Source organism: Balaenoptera acutorostrata, chromosome 8 (assembly GCF_949987535.1).
Source record: "Balaenoptera acutorostrata chromosome 8, mBalAcu1.1, whole genome shotgun sequence".
NCBI classification, from domain to species: domain Eukaryota; kingdom Metazoa; phylum Chordata; class Mammalia; order Artiodactyla; family Balaenopteridae; genus Balaenoptera; species Balaenoptera acutorostrata.
Window position 1 is genome coordinate 20,845,018 of NC_080071.1, and position 22,149 is coordinate 20,867,166.

The 22,149-nt window shown below is 40.6% G+C and overlaps 1 protein-coding gene across 1 annotated transcript; it reads left to right on the forward strand.

Annotated features, from left to right (window-relative positions):
* The first annotated feature begins 235 nt into the window (after positions 1 to 235).
* On the forward strand, positions 236 to 20,681 carry DAPL1 (death associated protein like 1). Its single transcript, XM_007183123.2, has 4 exons — positions 236 to 293; positions 8,407 to 8,494; positions 12,465 to 12,525; positions 20,565 to 20,681. Exons 1-4 carry the CDS (start codon positions 236 to 238, stop codon positions 20,679 to 20,681), a joined length of 324 nt encoding a protein of 107 aa, XP_007183185.2.
* Positions 20,682 to 22,149: the final 1,468 nt, after the last annotated feature.

Here is a 22,149-nt window from a genome sequence, read left to right on the forward strand (position 1 = left end):
CCCTTAGCTGTCTACCTTGACTTCTCAGATGAAGGGAATAAGAAGAAAGTTTTCTTCTAAGAGGAAACTTGCCCCCAAAATGTAGGTTCCCAGAAAAGCTAGATGACAAGCCCTGTTGCTGCTCAGCAAAGCCCTTAAGGGACCCCGCCCCCAGCCCATATAAAGCCAGGGTGCAGTGGGGCAGCTGCACTCAGCCTCCAGAGCGCCGGCACTGGCCCTGGCCCTGGCACGCGCTATGGCAAGTGAAATGCAAGTCCAGCTCTCCGCATTGAAAGGGGGGCATCCCCCTGCAGGTAGGCTGCCCACCTGCCCTCTGTCCTGCAGACAGCAAGACCCCTCGGCGGCTGCTGCCCCTCCTTCCATGCAACGCCTTCCTCAGAGGTGCCCCAACAGAGCAGAGGCTCTCAACCTCCCCTTGTCCCTTTAACTTCCTCCAACCTGAGTCCCTCCTATCTTTGATCCTTTTAGGCTTCTGTGTAAAAATCACCTGGGGATTTGTCAGGCCCTGTTGAATTAAAACCTAATTCTATACGGGAGTATAAGGGATTGGGCGCTGGTGGAAAGGAGCAGGTGGTGAGCTTGGACCTTCCCTCCCTGGCTGTAGGTTAGCAGTGACCCATTCACACCTGGAAGGTAATTTACTGCCATGGAAACATTCCTCCCTGGAGGTCCCAGCTTTCGGACTCAAGTCTCCCGAAGGTGCCTGTACATCATCTGACTTCACACCCAGCCAATCTAGCTTCCACACGGAAGAGAGCAACCCAATTTTTCTCTCCCTTCTCAGGCTTTGGGGTTGGGCAGTGTGATCAGTAATGTCTTTTGTCTGTCACCAAGCTGAGGAGCACTTTTTAATAAGGACACTAGCATGGGAGGGGCTGACTGGAAAAGTAGCTATCAAGGCATTTTGCAAAGCATCCACAGTTCTTTTCTTTTTGTAAAAAAGGTATGCTATTTATATCAACTCCCTGGAATATGGAAATTAGTTTTATTGTACTTAACCATATGTTCATATAGATTGGCTGAGGCATGCAGGCCTATTTTTAGCTGATTTGATGTTCTTTTAACTGCCTTTCTTCTTTTTTCCTTAAGAAATATCTCAACAACTTGACCTCTTTGTTCTTGCCTTTCTCCATTAACAAAATTTATTTATTGGTATCATTCTTTGGCTCCTCTAAGCCAAGGTTATTTCAGTCATCTTTGCTGCAGAGGATGATGGCAGGTATAAACTTCAGAAAGCATCAAAAACTGACACAAGGTTCAGTGGCTTTCTGGTGAGCAGCCCAGCCAAAGTCAGAATTTTTACTACTAATTCGGAGTTTGCATTTCTCAGCACCCTGTCCCGGTCTCCTGTGGCAGACTCCTGACTTTTTATGTTTGTAATTGGATTTAGGAATATTTAACATTATCTATATTTAAAGTTAATGATGCTAATTAATGATCAAGAACCATCGATGCAAATTATTAGAAGTTTCTACACAAGGACAAAAGAAAATGCCATTCTCTTCCCGCCACTTCCACCCCAATCCTTCATAAAACAGTTCAGCTAACACTTGATTTGCTAAATGACGTTTATACACAAAGATCACAGAGATAAACTTAACCAAGTGAAAGTTTGAATGAAACCACCAGGAACTTTCTGTCTCCGCCGCTAATGATTGCTAATTACTCTGTGTACATAGCACACCATGACGCCATCGAGCATGTCACAATGCCTCTGGCATGACAGTTAATTATTATGAACTGTGACACTACAGATAAGAGGTTTGGGATAATTAGAATGGAGATGAAGGAAGACTTTTGCCTCCCCACTGAGAACAAGGGAGCAAAGAAGCCTCATCCTTCTGATTGTCTCGCTATATATTTTAAGTCTGAACCAGATAGCTACTGTACAAAATTTTATTTATAGAACAAAAATAATTCATTGCCAGAATTCCATTAAATTTCACCTGATTTTTATAGGCAATAGACAGGTCCCTGAAAGTAGGACACAGACATGATGAAAGGTCTGTGAAAGGTCTGACATGGCTTTGGAATCAGACAGTCCTGGATTTAAACCCTGCTTCCCTTCCACGTCTCTGAGCCTCAGTTTTCTCACCTCTAAAGCAGGTGGTAATAAATAACATTGATACTGTAAGGTTGTTATGACTATGAGAGGAGATAACCTATGCAAGGTACCCAGCACATGAATGTTAACCCCTGTAAAATGCAGGCCTAGTAAAACACATAGCCATCAAAAGAAATGATTCTCCTCAATTGCAAGACCTCCTGATGTTTGAGGGCTGCATTCGGCACTACTGCAGTTGTCAGGGCAGAAGAAAATTGCAATGGGAAAGATACATGTGCCTGCTCCGTCATGGTTAAAAGTGAAACCACTCCAGAGTCAGCCAGCAGCTGTAACTCTTTCCCACCTACACAGGTGGTGCTTGGTGGTTTTTCTTTGATGTATATTAATATAATATATTGTACCTCTGTGAATCCTGGTTATAAATCTATGCTGTAAAACAAGACTACATTAAACATGAGGCGGCCTGGGCTCTAGGAAGCTTAGCTTTTCTGCTAAGGATTTTCTGCTGTTTTGCTTTGCCTCGCTCTCAGTTTTATAAGAACTCCATTACCTGAACAGCCAAAAATGTGTGAGTAGAAGGTAATCCAAGGAAACCAAGTACATATGTGATGAACCAGAAAAAGCAGCAGTTCATGAGTTTTTGTATATTCCTTGCACTTTAATTTGTTTTAAGGCAAATGAGTCAGAGCCATCAAAGGGGTCACCACTGAACCCCCAGAGAGAATCCATTTTCTGGCTCATTAAAGAGAGACGGAAGTTTGGGGAGTGTATCCCCAAGGGTGAAACTAATGCAGAAAATGGGGAGGAAACCATAGCTGCAGAAGGGCTAGTATGGTTTTTTAAAAAGCAAACACCAGAGGCTTAATTCTCTCAACTCCAGTCTGCTCATGTCGACTTCTGGGAGTTGATCTGTGAGGTTCAACAGAGAGGTTGCGAGACCCACTACCCCACAGGTCACAGGGACAGGGGTTTGATGACAAGAACAGTTGCTATTCACTCAACCCTGTGTGACTGGCACTGCACAGAGCCTTCTAGACACAGCACCAGTACTGCAGACTGATGATGTACCCTCATCCTTGTTTCACAGAGGAGCAAACTGAAAGTCAGCAAGGTCGAGGGACGTGCCCAATGCCACATAGCTGGTGAGAAGGGGCAGAGGCGTGACAGTAAAGTGGGCCCATGTCAAGCCCTCTCCCTCTGAAGCCCTCTCTCCTTGCTTTTCCTGATGAGAGTCTTTTGTCTTGACTGACGGTTTAGAATACGCCAAAAACTCAACGGTGAATGCAAAGTAAGCGTTTTGCAAACATCTAACCTTTTAATTAAATTCAAATGAGCGTTCTAAGTCACAAGGCAGAGTTTACCCAAACCTTTGTGGTGGTCAGCTTTTTCACACACATTCTCCACTGATTAATGAAGGAAAGAAGCTCAATTTTTCTTGCAGGCTTATCTTTCTTTATCTTGACTACCCTCTACCAAACACTGTGCAAAATGCCTGGAAAATCTGAACTGGAAAATTAGTATATAGCATTCTAAACTCAAGGGTCAACTTTCGAAAAGTTATAAACTACAAACGCCGCCACAAAATTATAACTCTTACTCAGAGATAGGAAAGCAAAGTTTCATTTTCTCCACATCAATGTAGATTTTCTAACAAAACTATCCAAAACATCTCTCTCTTACATTTTTAAATCTCTAGTTCATTTTGCTTATTGAAAGGACCTAAACATGGAATTATGTAAGTGATTACCAATTTTTTTAAATAAATTTATTTATTTATTTTTAGCTGCGTTGGGTCTTTGTTGCTGCATGCGGGCTTTCTCTAGTTGCGGCGAGCGGGGGCTACTCTTCTTTGTGGTGCGTGGGCTTCTTATTGCAGTGGCTTCTCGTTGCAGAGCATGGGCTCTAGGCATACAGGCTTCAGTAGTTGTGGCATGTGGGCTCCACAGTTGTGGCTCGCGAGCTCTAGAGCGCAGGCTCAGTAGTTGTGGCGCACGGGCTTAGTTGGTCCGAAGCATGTGGATCTTCCCGGACCAGGGCTCAAGTCCATGTCCCCTGCACTGGCAGGCAGATTCTTAACCACTGGGCCACCAGGGAAGTCCTTTACATTCTTTTTAAATTTCTTTTGGGATTTGTTTCTCTGAGTACACTATATTCTTTCAAAAGGGAGGGACATGATAAATTTTCTTTTGTAGGTAGATGGGAAGAGTTAGAATTACAGTAAAGACCTTACAATAAAAATGATCTAGTTCAACTTCTACCAAATTCCCCAAAATCCTTCTAAAATATTCATGGCAGATACACTTCTTTTCTTTACTTTAACACACTAAGGGACCAGAGATATACTATTGTACTACGCAATCTTCTTCACTTTGATTAACACAGTTATATGTAGCCAGACTCTGCATTTCTGGAACTTTCATTCTTTGCTTTCCATTCTCTCCTCTGGAAAAACATAAATATAAATAATAATAACTACCAATTATTAAGTGCCTACCATGTACCAGCTTCTTATGTCACCTCTATTCCCTAGGACAGCCTGAACAATCAGTATTATTCCCTTTTGAGGGATGCAGAAACTGAGCCTCAGAGGAGTTTATCTTGCCCAAGGTCACAGAGCACAGGAGGGGGTAGAGCTCTCTGACCCTAGATAGCATTTCCTTACCAGTAAATCATTCCTCCTCCACAAGACAGCCCCTAAACTCCTTGAAGATGGCACCATAAGCTTCCCTTGAGTCTTTGCTTCCTCAGAAACGATCTTTCCAGTTTTCCCAGTTCCTTGTCTGACAAGGCTCCTTCTCCGCTCCGGTTGCTCTCATCTGGACATTCTCTAAATTGTCTGTGCTCTTTCAAATGAGTGGCACAGAGCTCAACATTTCAAAGGTCTTCTCACTTTTAACTATTGCTTATTTTAACTATAACAAGTGTGCTTCTATAGTTGACTATAATAACCAGTGGAAGAAAACATGCAAAAACAAAAGCATCAGAGAAAACAAAAGGAACACTAATGAGAAAATAATTATAGCACTCCATGTTTTAAAAGCATTTGTCATAAGGAGGATGAAAGATACTGCTGGGAGAGATACTGAAGGCGCAAGCTCTAGGTCTAGAGCTATTGTGATTTGATTCCTCTTGGTAGAAGAGGCTATGGACCACACCACTCCTCATACAGTGGTACACCCTTCTCAAGCAGTCTTCCAGAAAAAGCCACCCCTTGGTTTATTTCATCTCTGTATTCCAGGGCTATTCAGAAGGTGTTTCCACATTATTTCATTTCTGTTGCTGATTATTTTGTATGCCTTTGTGTGTGTATGTGTGTGTGTGAATTTAAAACAGACCATGTATGAAAATAGGATTTTTTTCCTGGACTGTATCTAATGTTACAGAATTCTAGTGAGACGCCTTTATAATCAATAAAAAAAAAAACTTGGTGATTCAAAATGACCAAGTGGAGCTTATTCCATGAACACAAGAATGGTTTGATAGTAAAATATTCATTAATATATATTTATAAAATTTTTATCTATTAATATAATTAACCTCATTAAGGTGAAAAACCATATTATATACATGATGACAAAAAGGCATCTGATAAAATTCAACATGTGTTTGTAATTTTTTAAGGAAACACTAATAGAAAGACATTTCCTTAATATGATAAAAGAAATATGTTTGAATATACATTATATATATATGGTAAATATGTGTGTGTGTATATCCAACTAAGTATACATCATACTTAATGGGAAAACACTAAAAGCAATCCATTAAAAATTAGGATGACAAAGATGTCCATCATCACCACTATTTAATATTATTCTAGAGAAAGTAATATTATAATTATTTGCAGATTATATAAATTTTTTTTACCTGGAAAACCTAAGGGAGTCAACAAAAATATTATAAATAGTAAGAGAATTCAATAAGATCTGGGTATAAAATCAATGATATTAATATAAGAACAACAATCTGTGAAAGCTATAATGGAAGAATAGACCCTCTCTACAACTGCAACAGCAGCAAAAAAGAGAAAATACTTAGGGAATAAACCTAACAATAAATGTGTAAGATTTATGTGAACAAGTTACTGAGGGACCCAAAAGAAAATGTAGAAAATGGAAAAGCATACCATGTTCTTGAATAGAGAGCAACCAGGAATATAAAGATATGAATTTTCCCTTAAAAAAAAAATCTATAAATCTAAAGCAAGACCATTAAAAAACTACCAGCAGGATTTTTTGGAGGGAATTGACAAACTGATTCAAAAGTTCATATGGAAAAATAAATAAGAATAGCTAATAAAATTCTGCAAAGAAAACGTAGCAAAGAAGGACTATCAAAATTAAAATATGTTAGGGACTTCCCTGGTGGTCCAGTGGTTAAGACTCCACACTTACACTGCAGGGGGCACAGGTTCGATCCCTGGTCAGGGAACTAAGATCCCACATGATGCGTGGTGCGGCCAAAAAAAAATTTTTTTTAAATATGTTATAAAGGTACAATCATTAAAATAAAGTTGTAATGGCATATAAACAGAGAGATTAATGGAACAGAAGTCCAACAGGACAAATGGACCAAAAATGTGAACAGTTTATAAAAGAAAATACAACTGGCTTCTGAAACACAGAAATAAGCTCAACTTTTAATAAAATATAAGAAAGACAAATTACTTTTCTTTTTCTTATTGGTTGATAAAGCCAAACATTTTCTAATTCTCACTGTTGCTTGAGATATAGTGAAACAATCACTGTCATTGTAGCTGGTGAGATTGTAAACTGGTGCAACCACTGTGAAGGGTGACTTGGCAAGATTTAGTAAAATTTCAAATGCACATACTCTTAAGAATTAACAAGATCATTTCTAGGAATTTATCCCATGGATATACTTGCACTTGTGCAGAATTATGTATATGCAAAGGATATCCATTGTAGCATTGTTTGTGATAACAATGGATTAGAAACATCTAAAATGTCCAACGGTTGGAAATTGGTTAAGTAAACACAGAATGTTCATATAATGAAATTTTAAAGCAGATGTTAAAAAGAAAGACATTCTCTCTATAGATATATATCGATAGGGAACTTACTCCAAAGTACATGACTGAATGAAAAGTATAAACAAACAAGATGTAGAACAATGTATGCTGCCATTTAAAAAAATGTATAGGTATGTGTATAGAATGTCTATCAATGAATACATAGGAACTTGTTAACGTTAGCAGTATCTAGGGAGATGAACTGTAGGCCTAAAAATAATGGTAGAAAGGAGACTGCAGACCTTTCCATGATTTTTGAATTGTGTGCCTTATGCATGTACTATTACATAATCAAAAAAATTAATTAAATAATAATTTTAAAAGAAAAATGATGAAGTCAACTCACGAGGGCATTGAGAAATAGGTTTTCCTATTTTTCACTTTATTGGAGCCAGTTTTAGAAAATTGCCAATCTGACATTTCCATAAAAAGAATTAACAGGTTCAAACAAATCAATGTCCATTTAGCTTTTTCTCATTTGAGCTTGTCAGATTTCAGATGTGCAAATTTCCTGGGAACAGAAAAAAGTATTTGCTTTGACTTGCAATCTGAAATGGGCTGCTCCTTTTCAAAAGTTGATTTCATCTGACATTGTTAAACACTTGAATTGCTGTTAGGTCATCTGTACCCTAATTAACACTAATTGATCTCTTGAATGGCAGGATTATTAATGCAGTTTAATTACTCATTAGAACATCTGAGCTCCTCCAACATCGGAGGTTTGGGGTCTGGGATGGAAGGTGGGCATCTGGTGGGATCAGAAGCATCTCTCTTGAATTAAATGCCTGTTATCACCACATGCCCTGACTTTTGGCTCATTCTCCAATCTAGCTTTTGAAAGCTTTGGTTGAAAAAAAATTTTGCAAGCCTTGCAGTTTAATCTTGTGGGAAAACAGAAGGGTCACATTGTAATTGTCGGTTGCTGTCATGAAGAATGTAATTGATTTGATAATAAGAAAAAAATGTTTTTCAGTAAAATGCCTAAGGGAATAAATTGTTATCTCCTCCCCAAATCGAAGATGTAATAAACACCTCTGCCTTTTTTAGCCTCAGGTCCCCCTCTCCGAACACAGACAAGCAAAAACCTTAGCCCTTCTCTCCTTCCCACCTTGTTTGCCCAAAATATTTTTTTCTTCTGTTATGCTAGTTCAGGGTACCTTTTGATTATGTTATTTTAGATTAAAGTTTAGCTCTTCAAAAAGTTCCGAAATTCTTCAAATCTACAATAAATTCATACCTTGAATAACAAAGCAAACTTTCTCTTGCTGCCCTAAATATGACTCCCTTGTTGATGCTTATTTGTTTATAGTAAAAGCTGGAGGAAAGCGAATTTCCAAAAAACAAGAAATTGGCGTCTTGGAGAGACACACCAAGAAAATGGGATTAGAGAAAACAAGGTAGGGGACTGCTTAATTTCTTTTCCTTCTTCATCTTGATTTTTAAGTGACTCTACTGCCAGAAGTCAGAGGCTTCGCTGTATCTTAGGACAAACCAAGGCTCCCTAGGCACTTACTAACCAGAGTTAGAGGCAGCTGGCATGGTGGGGTGGGGTAAGGGTGGGGGTCAGCATGGGAGAGGGGGTTAGCTACCCTCTGGAGGACTCTCTCTGCCCATCCTCCTCTTCCCTGCAGCCAGCCCAACTACCTCCTGCTTAAAAAGCAAGGTCCTGAATGCACCCAAACAGGACTCACATCCCTGTGTCTTATTTTCACCTTAGCCTTTAAAGTACTGTCCCTAAGCTGGCCCTGTGTTTGTAATAAGCTTTCTGCTGAAGCAAATCTGAATTAAAAATAAATGTGCTTTTTTGTGTGTTTTTTTTAATTCCTCACTCAGTTATTTAGACAATAATGGCCACTGTATTTGGCACATCTGGAAGGAATTTGGATACGGAGGTTGTTTTCTCCCTGCTCCTTCCGCAGTAACCTTGACACACTGCACTTTTCTCAGAGCTAAGCAGAGAGCCGAGGGCTGGATCTCATGTACAAATGGCCCAGCCCCTCTATGCCTTGGGTAAGAAAAATAGTGCCTTCAAAAAGAAGTGAACATGTGAAACCAGCTCCTCCAAGTAGAGGCGCTTCAGAGCCTATTTCAGGATGGTTTCCATAGGTGAGCTCATGAGTGATTCAAAAGGAGTGAATTAGAGGATGCTCAGATACGTCCTTAAGAGTTAAAATGGTAACAGTCTCAGAAAGAAAGTGTGGAGGGAAATAGGCTATGGAATTACTCGGGGTTTTTCTGCGGGTTTTTTCTTTCTGTATAAAATTACCTTTTAGATCACTTTAAAAGTTTTCTTCTCAATTTCTGGGAGGGAAATTTTTTGAGGAGTTTTCTACTTTAAAATGAAATACTCTGGGCTTCCCTGGTGGCGCAGTGGTTAAGAATCCGCCTGCCAATGCAGGTGACATGGGTTCGAGCCCTGGTCCGGGAAGATCCCACATGCCGCGGAGCAACTAAGCCCGTGCACCACAACTACTGAGCCTGCGCTCTAGAGCCCGCGAGCCACAACTACTGAGCCTGTGCTCTAGAGCCCACGAGCCACAACTACTGAAGCCCGCGTACCTAGAACCCACGAGCCACAACTACTGAAGCCCGTGCACCACAACTACTGAAGCCTGCGTGCCTAGAGCCTGTGCTCCGCAACAAGAGAAGCCACCGCAATGAGAAGCCCGCACACTGCAATGAAGAGTAGCCCCCGCTCGCCGCAACTAGAAAAAAGCCGGCGCGCAGCAACGAAGACCCAACGCAGCCCAAAGTAAGATAAGTAATAATAATAAAAAGATAATAAAATTAAAATATAAGAATTAAATTTTTAAAAAATGAAATACTCTATCCAAAATATATAAAGAACGCATACAATTCAGTAGCAGGAAAGCAAACAAGCCAGTTTAAAACTGGGCAGAAGATTTGAATAGACATTTTTCCAAAGAAGATATACGGATAGCCAACAGGTACCTGAAAAGGTGCTCAACATTATTAATCATCAGGGAAATGCAAATCAAAACTACAATGAAATATCACCTTACATCTGTCAGAATGGCTATTAACAAAAAGTCAAGAAATACCAAGCTGTGGCAAGGACATGGGAAAAAGGGAACCTCTGTGCACTGATAGCTTGTAATACACATTGGTGCAGCCGCTGTGGAAAGCAGTATGGAGTTTCCTCAAAACATTACAACTACAACTACCATGTGATCCAGCAATTCCAATTCTGAGTATTTGTCTGAAGAAAATGAAACCCTAACTTGAAAAGATATATGCACCTCCACATTTATTGCAGCATTATTACAGTAGCCAAGACATGGAAGCAACCCAGGTGTCCATCGATGGATGAATGGATAAAAAAATGTGATACACACGCACACACACACACACACACACACACACACAGAGGAATACTGTTCAGCCATAAAAAAGAAGGACATCCTGCCACTTGTAACAACGTGGATGGACACTGAGGGCATTATACTAAGTGAAATAAGTCAGATAGAGAAAGACAGTGCCATATGATCTCTCTTGTATGTGGAATCTAAGAAGAAAAATAAACAGGACAACAACAGCAAAAACTCGAGCTCATAGGTGCAGAGAGCAGATTAGTGGTTGCCAAAGCTGAGGGGAGAGGGGATTGGTGTCTGGGGTAGACAATGGGTGAAAGAGATCAAGAGGCACAAACTTAGAGTTATAAAATAATTAAGCCCTGGGGATGAAATTATAGCATGATGACTATAGTTAATGATACCGTATTGTATATTTGTAAGTTGCTAAGAGGGTACACCTTAGAACTTCTCATTACAAGAAAAAACATTTAACTATGTATGGTGAGGGGTGTTAACTAGACTTATTGGGTGCTCATTTTGCAGTATATACAAATATCAAATCAGTATGTGGTACACCTGAAACTAATGTAATATTATATGTCAGCTATACCTCAATTTTTAAAAATTTGCCCCTTTGGCATTAAGCTTTTGTTTCTTCTGAATCAGAAAATAACCATCGCATAATTAGAGCAAAGCTATAAGTCCTCAAGGGTGGGAGTCACATATTATTTATCTCCTGACCCAGCATCTAGGAAAGTTCCTAGAATAGAGAAAGCACTCTGTAAATGACATCACACTGTCATTGAATTGCCAGCTGGTTAACTTCGAAAACCTATCCTGCTACTAAAACCTGACTCAAGTGTAAGCCCTGTTTAGTGTGACACCAGTAAACATGCCTGGGCCAGGGGCTCAGGAGCGAGAGTCATAGCTTGGAAATGACCTTCTAGTTGGCAGCCATGGACAAGTCATCCGTTTCTTTGCACCTCAGCAAGAGGGACTTACTGTTAATTCTAACATCAGGTGAACACTGCAGGAAGAGGAGCTGCCTAGAGAGTCATAAAGTGCTGATTGGAACCCTCTTTAAAAAATTCAATTGTTTTCTAATAGTCATTAAAAGATGGGAATTGGACCACTACAGAACTTAAAACAGCAGAAAAATAGCTCTCTTGTCCTGTTTACCGGGGATAGATATAGGTATGTGGAAGCTGAATCTTATAGAACTGGAGGACCATTTTAAGGAAAAATAATACAAAATTACAAATATGAAATGGCTAGGGCCCCTCCCAGGGCCTTGAAAGGAGACTGTGCAGTGAGAGGCCCTGAAGCTTCCCTAGCTCCCCCATGAGTCACCTCTGCTCTATCTGCTTCATGAGTGTTTGCATGGATAAGATTGCCTCCTTTTTGTGGACAAACACCTCCTTATATCTTCTAGGAGAATAGCTTTTGAAAAATATAGCATAGAAAATAAATTTCTAAGCATCATCAATCTGTGTCCATACCCCAATAACTTCTACTAACCAACACAAACCATCCAGAAAAAAGTATGCCAAGCGCAGAGTTCCCTTCAAGAAATCGCACTGTAAGCTCAGCCCTGATTGAAACTCTCCTAGCAAATAACTTGGCCTGAGAAAAGAAGCCAGACACAAAAGAGCACCTGCTGTATGGTACATTTTATGATATACAAATAAAGTCAAAACTAATATATGGGGCTGTAAGTCAGGGTATTGATTATCCTTAGGGGCAACTGGTTTGACTAGTGTTACAAGTCTGTGAATGTTCACCAGCCTATACGTTGATAATACGTGCACCTTTCTGCATGTATGCTATACTTTGATGAAAAGTTTAAAAATATTAATTATAATAAGTTGGCCTGCAAAGCTTGTTGTAGTACATGGGCATACAGAGTAGGATTTTTTTTTTTTTTTTATCTTTAAGAAGTAGCCAAGCAGAATGAAAGTTTAAAGGCCAAGTAGAAAACCCTCTGTAAAAATGGTTTAGCCTCTTTAGTGGGAAAGTTTCCACTTCTATGTGAAGTTTCTTTTCATCTTCACAGTGCCATTGCAAATGCTGCCAAAATACAGACGATGGATGCCCTGAACGATACGCTGGAGAAGGTGAGCCATGGGTGAGGTGCGTCACGTGATGCTCCCAGCCAGTATTCACCCAGCCGCCCCGCCGGTCAGGCTGCATGGGTGAATGAGCTGATGACCACTGGGGTGTTTTCCAACTCAGAGGTTTGATGTCCTTGTGAAAGAATCTGCTCTCAGTTCAAGGAACACGAAGTGGTTTTGATGAGAAAAGCTGATGCTCCCAAATTCCTAGTGTCTATTTAATAAATCATTTCAGAAATAAGATAGTAAATTAAGCAAGACTCATGATGCCAAATTGGCAGAACTTGACGTTGCCATCCCAAATATTTATTGGAAACGTTGGCCTGTTGTTATAAAAAAGGCAGCCTGTGTATTGGGCATTCAGCCCTTTTTGAACTTCCTTCCCACCACTCACTCCCAACAGGAAATGTTTGATTTGAGGCCAGGGTGGTTGGTGGAGGGTTGCCCATTTGGGGGCTGGAGGAAGCCTGGGCACTGGCTGGCTTTATCTAGTAAAGTCTATTTATGAAGGTGGTTGACCATTGCTATTTTTATTTCCATATCTTGAATTCTTTCTAAGTAGCTCAGGAAACTCAGAAAATTCTTCCCACGTAGACAGTGGTTTAGTTTTGGATTCAATCATTTGTTTTTAAATGTTGTAAGTGAGCTGAGTGAGGGTCCTTATTCTACTTCTAGGAGGCGGGTGCATTGAATTCAGGCATTGAAGGACCACTCTTTCTGCTGCCCCCATATTTATTGAAGAGACAGGACTGGGCCGGTGTCCTTTGCAGAAGGAAGACTTGCTGTTATTACCAAAATCAGGGGTCTGAAAAAGATTAGAGTAGAAACTGTGCGGCTAGACTTCTGAGACCCCTGTTTGGCACTGGCTTCTCCACTTGCTACCTCTAAGGTCTAGAGCAAGTTACTGATCCTGTGCCTCTGATTCGTCATTTGTAAAATGAAGATAAGGAAGAGGATATATATACTTCAGATGGCTGTTGAGTGGAATCAATGAGGTTCACACACAGGAAGTTCTTAGAACAGTGCCGGACACAGAGTAACCTGCCTGCACTCTCTGCTCTAATTAGTAACATCTGTTTTATGGCAATGACTAGAAAAGGTGTGTCTGAAGCCCGTGAGGCAAGTAGTATCAGGCAAGATCTTAATGACAGACGAAAGCTACAGAGCCTTCTCACCTAGGGGGGCTCGGTTCTCCCATCAGATAGATCGGAAGGGGGGCGGTCATAAGTGACTCTTGGCCTTCCTGACTTTAGAAGAAGGGCAGGGACGGATGATCACCTGCCACGCACATTCTCCGGCCCCTGCCCACTAAACGCTCCTTCCTCAGGGGCAATAGAATGTCCACAGTAAGTAGAGCTAAGTGGAACAGATATATTCCTCTAGAATATATGTTAACCCAAAATAAAATGTTTAAAGAGAGTGGTCAGTAAAGGTTGATTATGCTGTACTTTAGGTATGATGCCAGAGCCTTTACTGTTTTTTATAGACACATGTGCATATGTCTGTGACATAAAGGGTTCTTTCCCTTTCAGTTAAAAATATCACTTCTGAATTTCAAAGATAAACAGAAGAATCAAATAACAACAATAATAAGTTGTATTTAGAAATCATAAGAAAATATTGAGTTGGTGTGCTGTTACAAATATTTTTAACAGCAATTATATCTATTTTTTTTTAAAAAGCCCCTTTAACACTTAGCTCCATGTCTACTGGCGTAGGTCTGTGGCTAAGACTGCATAGATTACTGGTTAGAACAGGTTCTGGCATTCTGGCATCAGATATCAGGTGCCTGGGTCCTAGGCTGACTCTGTCACTTGCTAGCTGTGTGTCTTTGGGCAGGTTTCTTCACTTCTCTGTGCTTCTGTTACCTCACCTGTAAATGAGAATGTGGTTTATAGTATCCACTTCACGAAGATGTTGTGAGAATAAAATGAAGGTATAGAACATGTGCAAAGGAGTCAGCACAGAGCCAGACACAGTTAGCCCGCAGTAAGTGTTAGCTTCTATTCCTAGGGAGATATCCTACAGGGCGTCACTTGGAATCCAGGCAAAGGATAAGAGACCAGCAATAAAATCAAGTCCCAAGATTACCATAAGTCACTGTCTTGAATTTGGAAGTTGGTGGGATCCACATGGTCCCTTACAGCTAAGAAAAATCTTCCCTGAATCCATAACTCAACCTGAAACATAATAGAATTTCATAATAAAAAAGGTCAACCTGGGGTGGAAAGACCAATGCCTTTTAAGAAATAGACCTGCTGAGATCAGTGGTTGCCAGAGAGTGGGAGGAGGGGTTGACCACAAAGTGACGGGAAGGTATTTTGGGGGGTGATGGAACGGTTCTATATCTTGACTGAGGTGGTGGTCACAGATGGTATGCACTTGTGAAAACCCATAGAACTAAACACTAAAGAGGGTATCTATTTTACTGTAGATAAATTATACCTTAATTTTTTAATGAAAAGAAATGCATAACTAGCAGCAATGAAGACCCAATGCAGCCATAAATAAATAAATAAATAAATTTAATTTTAAAAAAAGAAATGCATAACTATACAGCCTAATATAAAAAAATAAGACATATAAAATATAGAGATATATGGCTTCCCTGGTGGCGCAGTGGTTAAGAATCCACCTGCCAATGCAGGGGACACGGGTTCGAGCCCTGGCCCGGGAAGATCCCACCTGCCACGGAGCAACTAAGCCCATGTGCCACAGCTACTGAGCCTGCTCTCTAGAGCCCGTGAGCCACAACTACTGAGCCCGCGTGCCACAGCTACTGAAGCCTGCGCGCTCTAGGGCCCGTGCTCCACAACAAGAGAAGCCACAGCAATGAGAAACCCACGCACAACAAGGAAGAGTAGCCCCTGTTCTCCACAACTAGAGAAAGCCCGTGCGCAGCAGCGAAGACCCAGCACAGCCAAAAATAAATAAAATTAATTTATTTAAAAAATAGAGAGATATAGATATCTGATGATAAATTTTCATCTGCATTACAATGATTTTCCCAACAATATATATTGTCATGAAGATCTAACAATATACAACTGGCCAGAAGAAATATAGTAGCAGAAATGAGGGTCATAACCTCTGCATTTATTAACATTCCTTCATGCCCTCAGCTAGAATTATGTCTAGTTCCTAGAACCCATGTTAATTCTCATACCAGTTTAAGAACTTAGAGTCCAAAACAGTGAGAGTTATAGCCCTATTCATAGGAGCTCAGCAACCATTCAATCATGGCAGGAAATTTCTATCCATATGCTATTCATGTCTGGATACCCTACTTTAAAGCCAACCTAGGTTTTAAGATTTGGGAGATTGGAAAACAATTCCCAAGAGGCTGGAATTGTACAAATCTAAGTGGGAAGCAGCCTAAAATTTTCCCTCCCACTCTTTCCCCCACTCATCTCCACACAGACTTCACTCCCCACTACCTTTCTAGGTAGGTAGGACCCTCCCTTCTTCTCTAGTCAGTCTTTCCCACCTCTTCCAGCCCTAAATACTGAGAGAATTCATGTTGCCCACTGACAGGCCGCATAACGTGTTTATTCCTGCAGAAGAGGGGTCGTGTAACCCCAAAGCTCTCTAAGATAAAAATCTGGGAGACCTGGTCTTAGACCAAGTTCCATCTACTCCTTAGAGTCATGTAGCTCCCCTAAGATCTATGATTGCTCGTTTACTTAATTATTTTAAGGCAAGGAATGAGAGAGAATGATACTGCCAAATATATTCATTCTCCGGATAGTTACAGAAGTTAAGTTTGGCAATAGTTGTGAAGCTTCTCCCAACATAAAAGTATCCAGTTAAACCATTAGTAATGGGGTTGGGTTATAGTGCGGACGGGGGTGGAATGTTGAAGCCTAGTTAAATTGGGGCCACTTTTCAAGCTGCCAGCTATGTCACCAGGACCAAAGTTAGTGAGATGTATGTGAAATGGGATCCTGGGGGAAAGGAAACTATCAAAGGCATCTGCAAATCTAAAAAGGTTTCTCTTGTTCTGTAGGATGATCCTTGAATTTCATTGACTCAAGCTGAATGTTTTGTTTTAAGCACTTTGCTTAACAGGGTGTGGAAATCTAAGTGCCAACATTCAAGTTGGAAGTTAACACCCTGGAAAGATGAAGAGCTGCCAGTCTGCTAATACCACCTGACTTCAGGCTCTAAAACAAAACCTGCCACCGACTTTTTAATTTCCAGAATTTCTTTCATAGCTCTAATCATAAAGACTTTTACCATACTTCTCTGACTTTTTCTCTGAAATGAAAAATGTAGTCTCTGAGGTCACAACTTCCCAAGATGAAGGTAAATTCTCAATGTGGAAGTTTCTATTGATCTGCTTTTCAAGTTCAATATTTTGCCCCTTCTGGGATGGAGTCACAGCCAGGAAGAATCCTTACACATATCCTTCTTTCTCTTGTGGGGTTAACCTAGATTCTTTTACCCTAATGAGTCAGACAAACACCTTTCATTCTACAAACCCTATCATTTTACAAAGATTAATGATGAAAAATCCAAAGTGTCCCCAAAGTTAAGATGTCAGACTAAAGCACAGGTTGTAGGTTAGAAAGCTATTCCTACTTATTTCTAGTCTGGACTTGAATATAAAATGTTCCTATCTCCATTGGTATAAAATCTACAACAAAGAATCAGGGCATTTAATGATTGACTATTATTTACAGTTCCATCATCTGAAGGTAGACCCTTTATAGACTCTCCACCCACAACCCCCAAGTCTTTCTATATTAGGATGCTCCTGATTGAGGGGGTGGGGTATTTGAGAAAGAGAACTTGACTCTCTGGTTGTATTTTCACCTGTCCCTATAAAGCCCTTACCCTCCGCAACTTGTACATTTGTAATTTAATAATTATGGGCAGTTTATCTAAGGCTGTTATCCTTGCTGGAATTGTTTCTCAACAATTGTTTTCTCAATCCTGTTGACTTTTTTCCCCCTAAATTTTGCCAGACCAGTTCACAGATGGCCAACAGCCCCCAGGGGCAGTCTCCCATTCATTCTGATCTGTGGCATTCCTCTTTTAAGAAGCAGTTGAGCAGAGCTTTTACAACCTCAGTTAAATGCCTTAGTTGAAAGGTAGCCCCTAACCCTTGTGCATTCCTGGTGAGGATGTAAAATGGTGTAGCCACTATAGAAAACAATATGGCAGTTCCTCAAAAAATTAAATATTGAATTACTGTATGATCTAACAATTTTGCTTCTGAATATATAGCCAAAAGAATTAAAAGCAGAAATTTGAAGAGATATTTGTGCAACAGTGTTCATAGCAACATTATGCACAATAGTTAAAAGATGGAAGCCACCCAAGTGTCCATCAGCATACGAATGGATAAACAAAATGTGGTCTATATACATGCAATGGAATATTATTCAGCCTTAAAAAGGAAGGAAATTCTGACACATACTGCAACATGGATAAATCTTGAAGACATTATGTTAAATGAAATCAGCCAGACACAAAAGCACAAGTATTGCATGCTTTCACATTTATGAGATGCATGAAGTAGTCAAATTCATGGAGAGAGAAGGTAGAATGGTGGTTACCAAAGGCTGGCAGAGGAGGTAATGAGGAATTATTCTTTAATGGGTACAGAGTTTCAGTTTGGTATGATGAAGAAGTTCTGGAGATGGATGGTAGTGATGGCTATACAACAATGTAAATGTATGTATTGCTGCTCACCTGCGTATTTAAAAATTGTTGAAATGGTAAATTTTATGTTATATGTATTTTATCGCAATTTTTTAAATGATCAAAAAATGTAGCCCCTGAATTGTGGAGATAACCCTGGAAATGATCAAATAATGAGTTAGTGCCAAATTAAGCAATAAGTGTGTCCTCTCACACCGTTCTCCTCTCCCCTTTCCTTTCCCACCTCCACCCATCATCACTCTGACACCTTAAGAGCAACAATCAACATTGTGGTTTTCTCTCTTCTTTCTCAGCTTGTCGTCTTGCCCCATCCATCTCACCTTGGCTAATTGCCCAGATTTCTGTTATATCAGAATTATTTGTTCATTTCCTTTCTCACCCCCCTTTACCTTACATTTGACTTTAAGTAACTTGCCAAGTAGGTCTTCCTACCTGTAATCTCTTGAATGTGATTTAGAGCTAACCTGAAATAATCCATCTGTTTTAGTTGACACTAAAGACACCTAGTCTGGAAGAAAACTACTGAAGTCAATGACCTCTTAAGTTTCCTTCTGGTTCTAACGTTAAAAGAAAAACAAAACAAAACACTCTGCCCTTACCACACTATAAAATGCATGTCATGTGGCCCAATGATAACTGATCTGACAAAAAAATAAATCAGCAGCTCTTTTGTTAGATTGTAAAGTAATACTTATAACCAGTACCTCAATTATGTTTCGTCCTTTTTACTAGAATGACAGCATAGACCGTCCTTGGGTTTAATTATTACATAACTTTTACCTTCTCATTGTAAAAGAAAACTTTTAGAGAAACAAAGGCAAAGTAAAGAAAAAGACTAGGAATTGCCCATAATTCTACCCCTCAGAGATAATCATTGTTAACACTTCAGTGTATATTCTTCCAGTATGTTTAATTTTTTTAAGACCAAGAAGAAAGAACTTTCTGGAGCCAAGTTTCACATGAAAGGGAATGCTGTGTGCTCAGAGCTCAGGGACATTTGAGAAGTGATGTAAGGCACATATATTTTCCCTGGCTTAGAAGAGCCCAAACAAACCATAAACAGTGTGATGTTTGGGGTCATGAACAGTTTATCTCTCCTTTTATTTGAGTGTCAAGGCAAGGGCATCAAAGTTCAATAGTGATAAATTAAATTCCTAGTGAGCTGAGGCATCCCTTCCTTGCTGGCTGGGGAAGGTGTTCTTAGGTACCTTTATATTGAATCAGTGGGCTTGAAAACCAAGAACTGGAATGGAACCAAAAGGCCTCTGGGTCCAAATTCTCCTCCTAGGAAAACTATGCCTGAAAGACTTGCAACATTGGGCATCCTTTCCATCTTAAGCTGTCCTTAATGTAAATTCCATAAGGTCTCTTTGTTCCATATGAAATTCCTCTTATTGTCAAAGTCTCAGTCTGTGTTAATTTAAATCTATTTAAGTTCATTTCCTCATAGATGTCTTCTGCAGAGATGACTAGTGAGAACTTTTGTTACCTGAAGCTAATAAGGCATTCCTCAGCCTTCTCTTTACCAGACTGTTTAGTTTGAACCTTATAAAATGGCCAATTTCACATACTTCAACCTAAAAAACCCCCAACTCTTCCTAACTTCTTTCAGAGGTTCCTTATTTCTGATCTTCTGACATCTGAGGCGTTCTTCCTCCCCACCCCAGGACCTTCTTCAATGTCCCCATAGCCTTCTTAGCATATAGTGTTCCGTATATGCATAGTAGTGCCAGAATAATTTCTAATATTGGAGGACTGATGAAGATATTTCTACCTTTAAAAATGTCACTTCAGGGCTTCCCTGGTGGCGCAGTGGTTGAGAATCTGCCTGCTAATGCGGGGGACACGGGTTCGAGCCCTGGTCTGGGAAGATCCCACATGCCACGGAGCAGCTGGGCCCGTGAGCCACAATTGCTGAGCCTGCGCGTCTGGAGCCTGTGCCCCGCGACGGGAGGGGCCGCGATAGAGAAAGGCCCGCGTACCGCGATGAAGAGCGGTCCCCGCACCGCGATGAGGAGTGGCCCCCGCTTGCCGCAGCTGGAGAAAGCCCTCGCACGAACCGAAGACCCAACACAGCCAAAAAAAAAAAAAAAAAAAAAAAAAAAAATGTCACTTCAAAACATATATATATATAATTTCTATAATATATTTTATAATTTTAAAAAATTAGAAACACACTAACGAGGGAAAACCCAGGTTAACGAGTATATCCGTGGATACAGAGCTAGAGGTGGTATGGAAAAAAGAGATACTATCAAAGAAGTAAACAAAGCTGTGAAATTCCTCTGACCAGCTGTTTTGTTTTCTACTACGTTAGTACTTTATGACCAAAAAGATCCAATGAGCTCATTTTCTTCTTTCCTCCTCACCTGTAGCTCAGCCATAAATTTCCAGCAATAATGCACATGGCACACCAAAAACCCAGACCTGCTCTGGAGAAGGTCACTCCACTGAAAAGGATCTACATTATTCAGCAGCCTCGAAAATGTTAAGCTGGGATGGAAAACACAGCCGTCTAGCCAACTGCCTCTAATGTCTGAGAGCTTAGCAAAAAGGACCAACTTTCCACAGGTCTAGTGCACTTTCTTGGTAAATAAAATAGCTTTTATATCTTCTCTTCTGACTTTAGGTAATAAAGCATCCAAAATTGCAAATCCGGTTCATTCCTGGGCCTCATTTTGGTCCTAGTCAGGATCCCCTTGATGTTTACGTGTGTAATTTTGTGGAATAAGTGGAGAATCTAGAATACTGGACTATCCACTCCACCTCCCTGGATAAGCTCTTTTCTCCTTGACGCAGACCGAGTGGTTCCACCCACAGTGAGTTCTCCTTGAAGACAAAGGTTAGAAAGCAGTACACTGAGCCTTGCAAAGGCCAACATTCTATGCAAACATAAGGAGTGATTCTTCTCAGTGTGTTTGTATAACATGATCAAGTTTTCACTTGGGGTGAAATGTCTTTTCCAGTTTCGCACATAAATACATAGTTTGTTTTGAAGGTTTGGTGAGGGAAAATGAAAGTATTAGATTTATTGCAGACATATTCTCTTCTGCAAAGCAATCAAGGTTGGAAAGTAGAATTCTAGTTTCAAGGGGAGATTTGCTCAGGGCCTCCCACAAAGTTGATGTCTAGAACTGAGAGGCCCTGATGGTACAGGACATTGTGGTTGGGGTATAGAAGTTGGTTTTAACTGGAGGTGGAGGTGAGAGGGAAACCTGCTCTAGCTCTTCTACCCTCTGACACACACACACACACACACACACACACACACACACACACTTCATATGCTCACAGGTGAATAGCCAAGAGCATCCTCAGGTGACAGTAGGGGACAACCACATTTTTTTCCCACAGAAGTTAGCTGCCACTCATAGTTCCACCATTCTGCACCTCTAACTAATAATGCTATCCAACAGTCAGCATTTCTCTCTACCCAAGGAAGGGGTCAGCACTCCAGCCCATCACATTACAGGTTGACAGCCCTTGGAGTATGACCTGATGCCAAGACTGTCTCTGATTCCCGGAAATCCAAAGGCACCTGGCGAAGGCCCAGTGGTCATGACGTTGCACCCCACCTCCTCTCCTGCATTGTTTAGCTCTTTTTCAGGATTAAGAGAGTTGTTTGAGACAATATCAAGCTTCAGTCAGTGCCCCCATGAATCAATAAGGCAGTTAGTCCTGACCACCCCACGCTGGCTTAGCTCAGTTCCGAGTCCTCTGGGACTATTGTCAGAAATATTCCAAAAAGGTAAATGTTGCAAGGCAAATAAATGCACAGAAGTTCAAGGTGAGCCATCGCTTCCCAGGGGACAGTAGCCAAGTCTAAGCCAGATGGTGGGTACTGGGTATAACACTGGACTGTGATAAGGAAACTGGGGTTCCACGTCTGACCCTTACTCGGTCATAAACCTCAAGCAAGCCACTCAACCTTTCTGATCCTTGTCATACAAGCACAAGAAC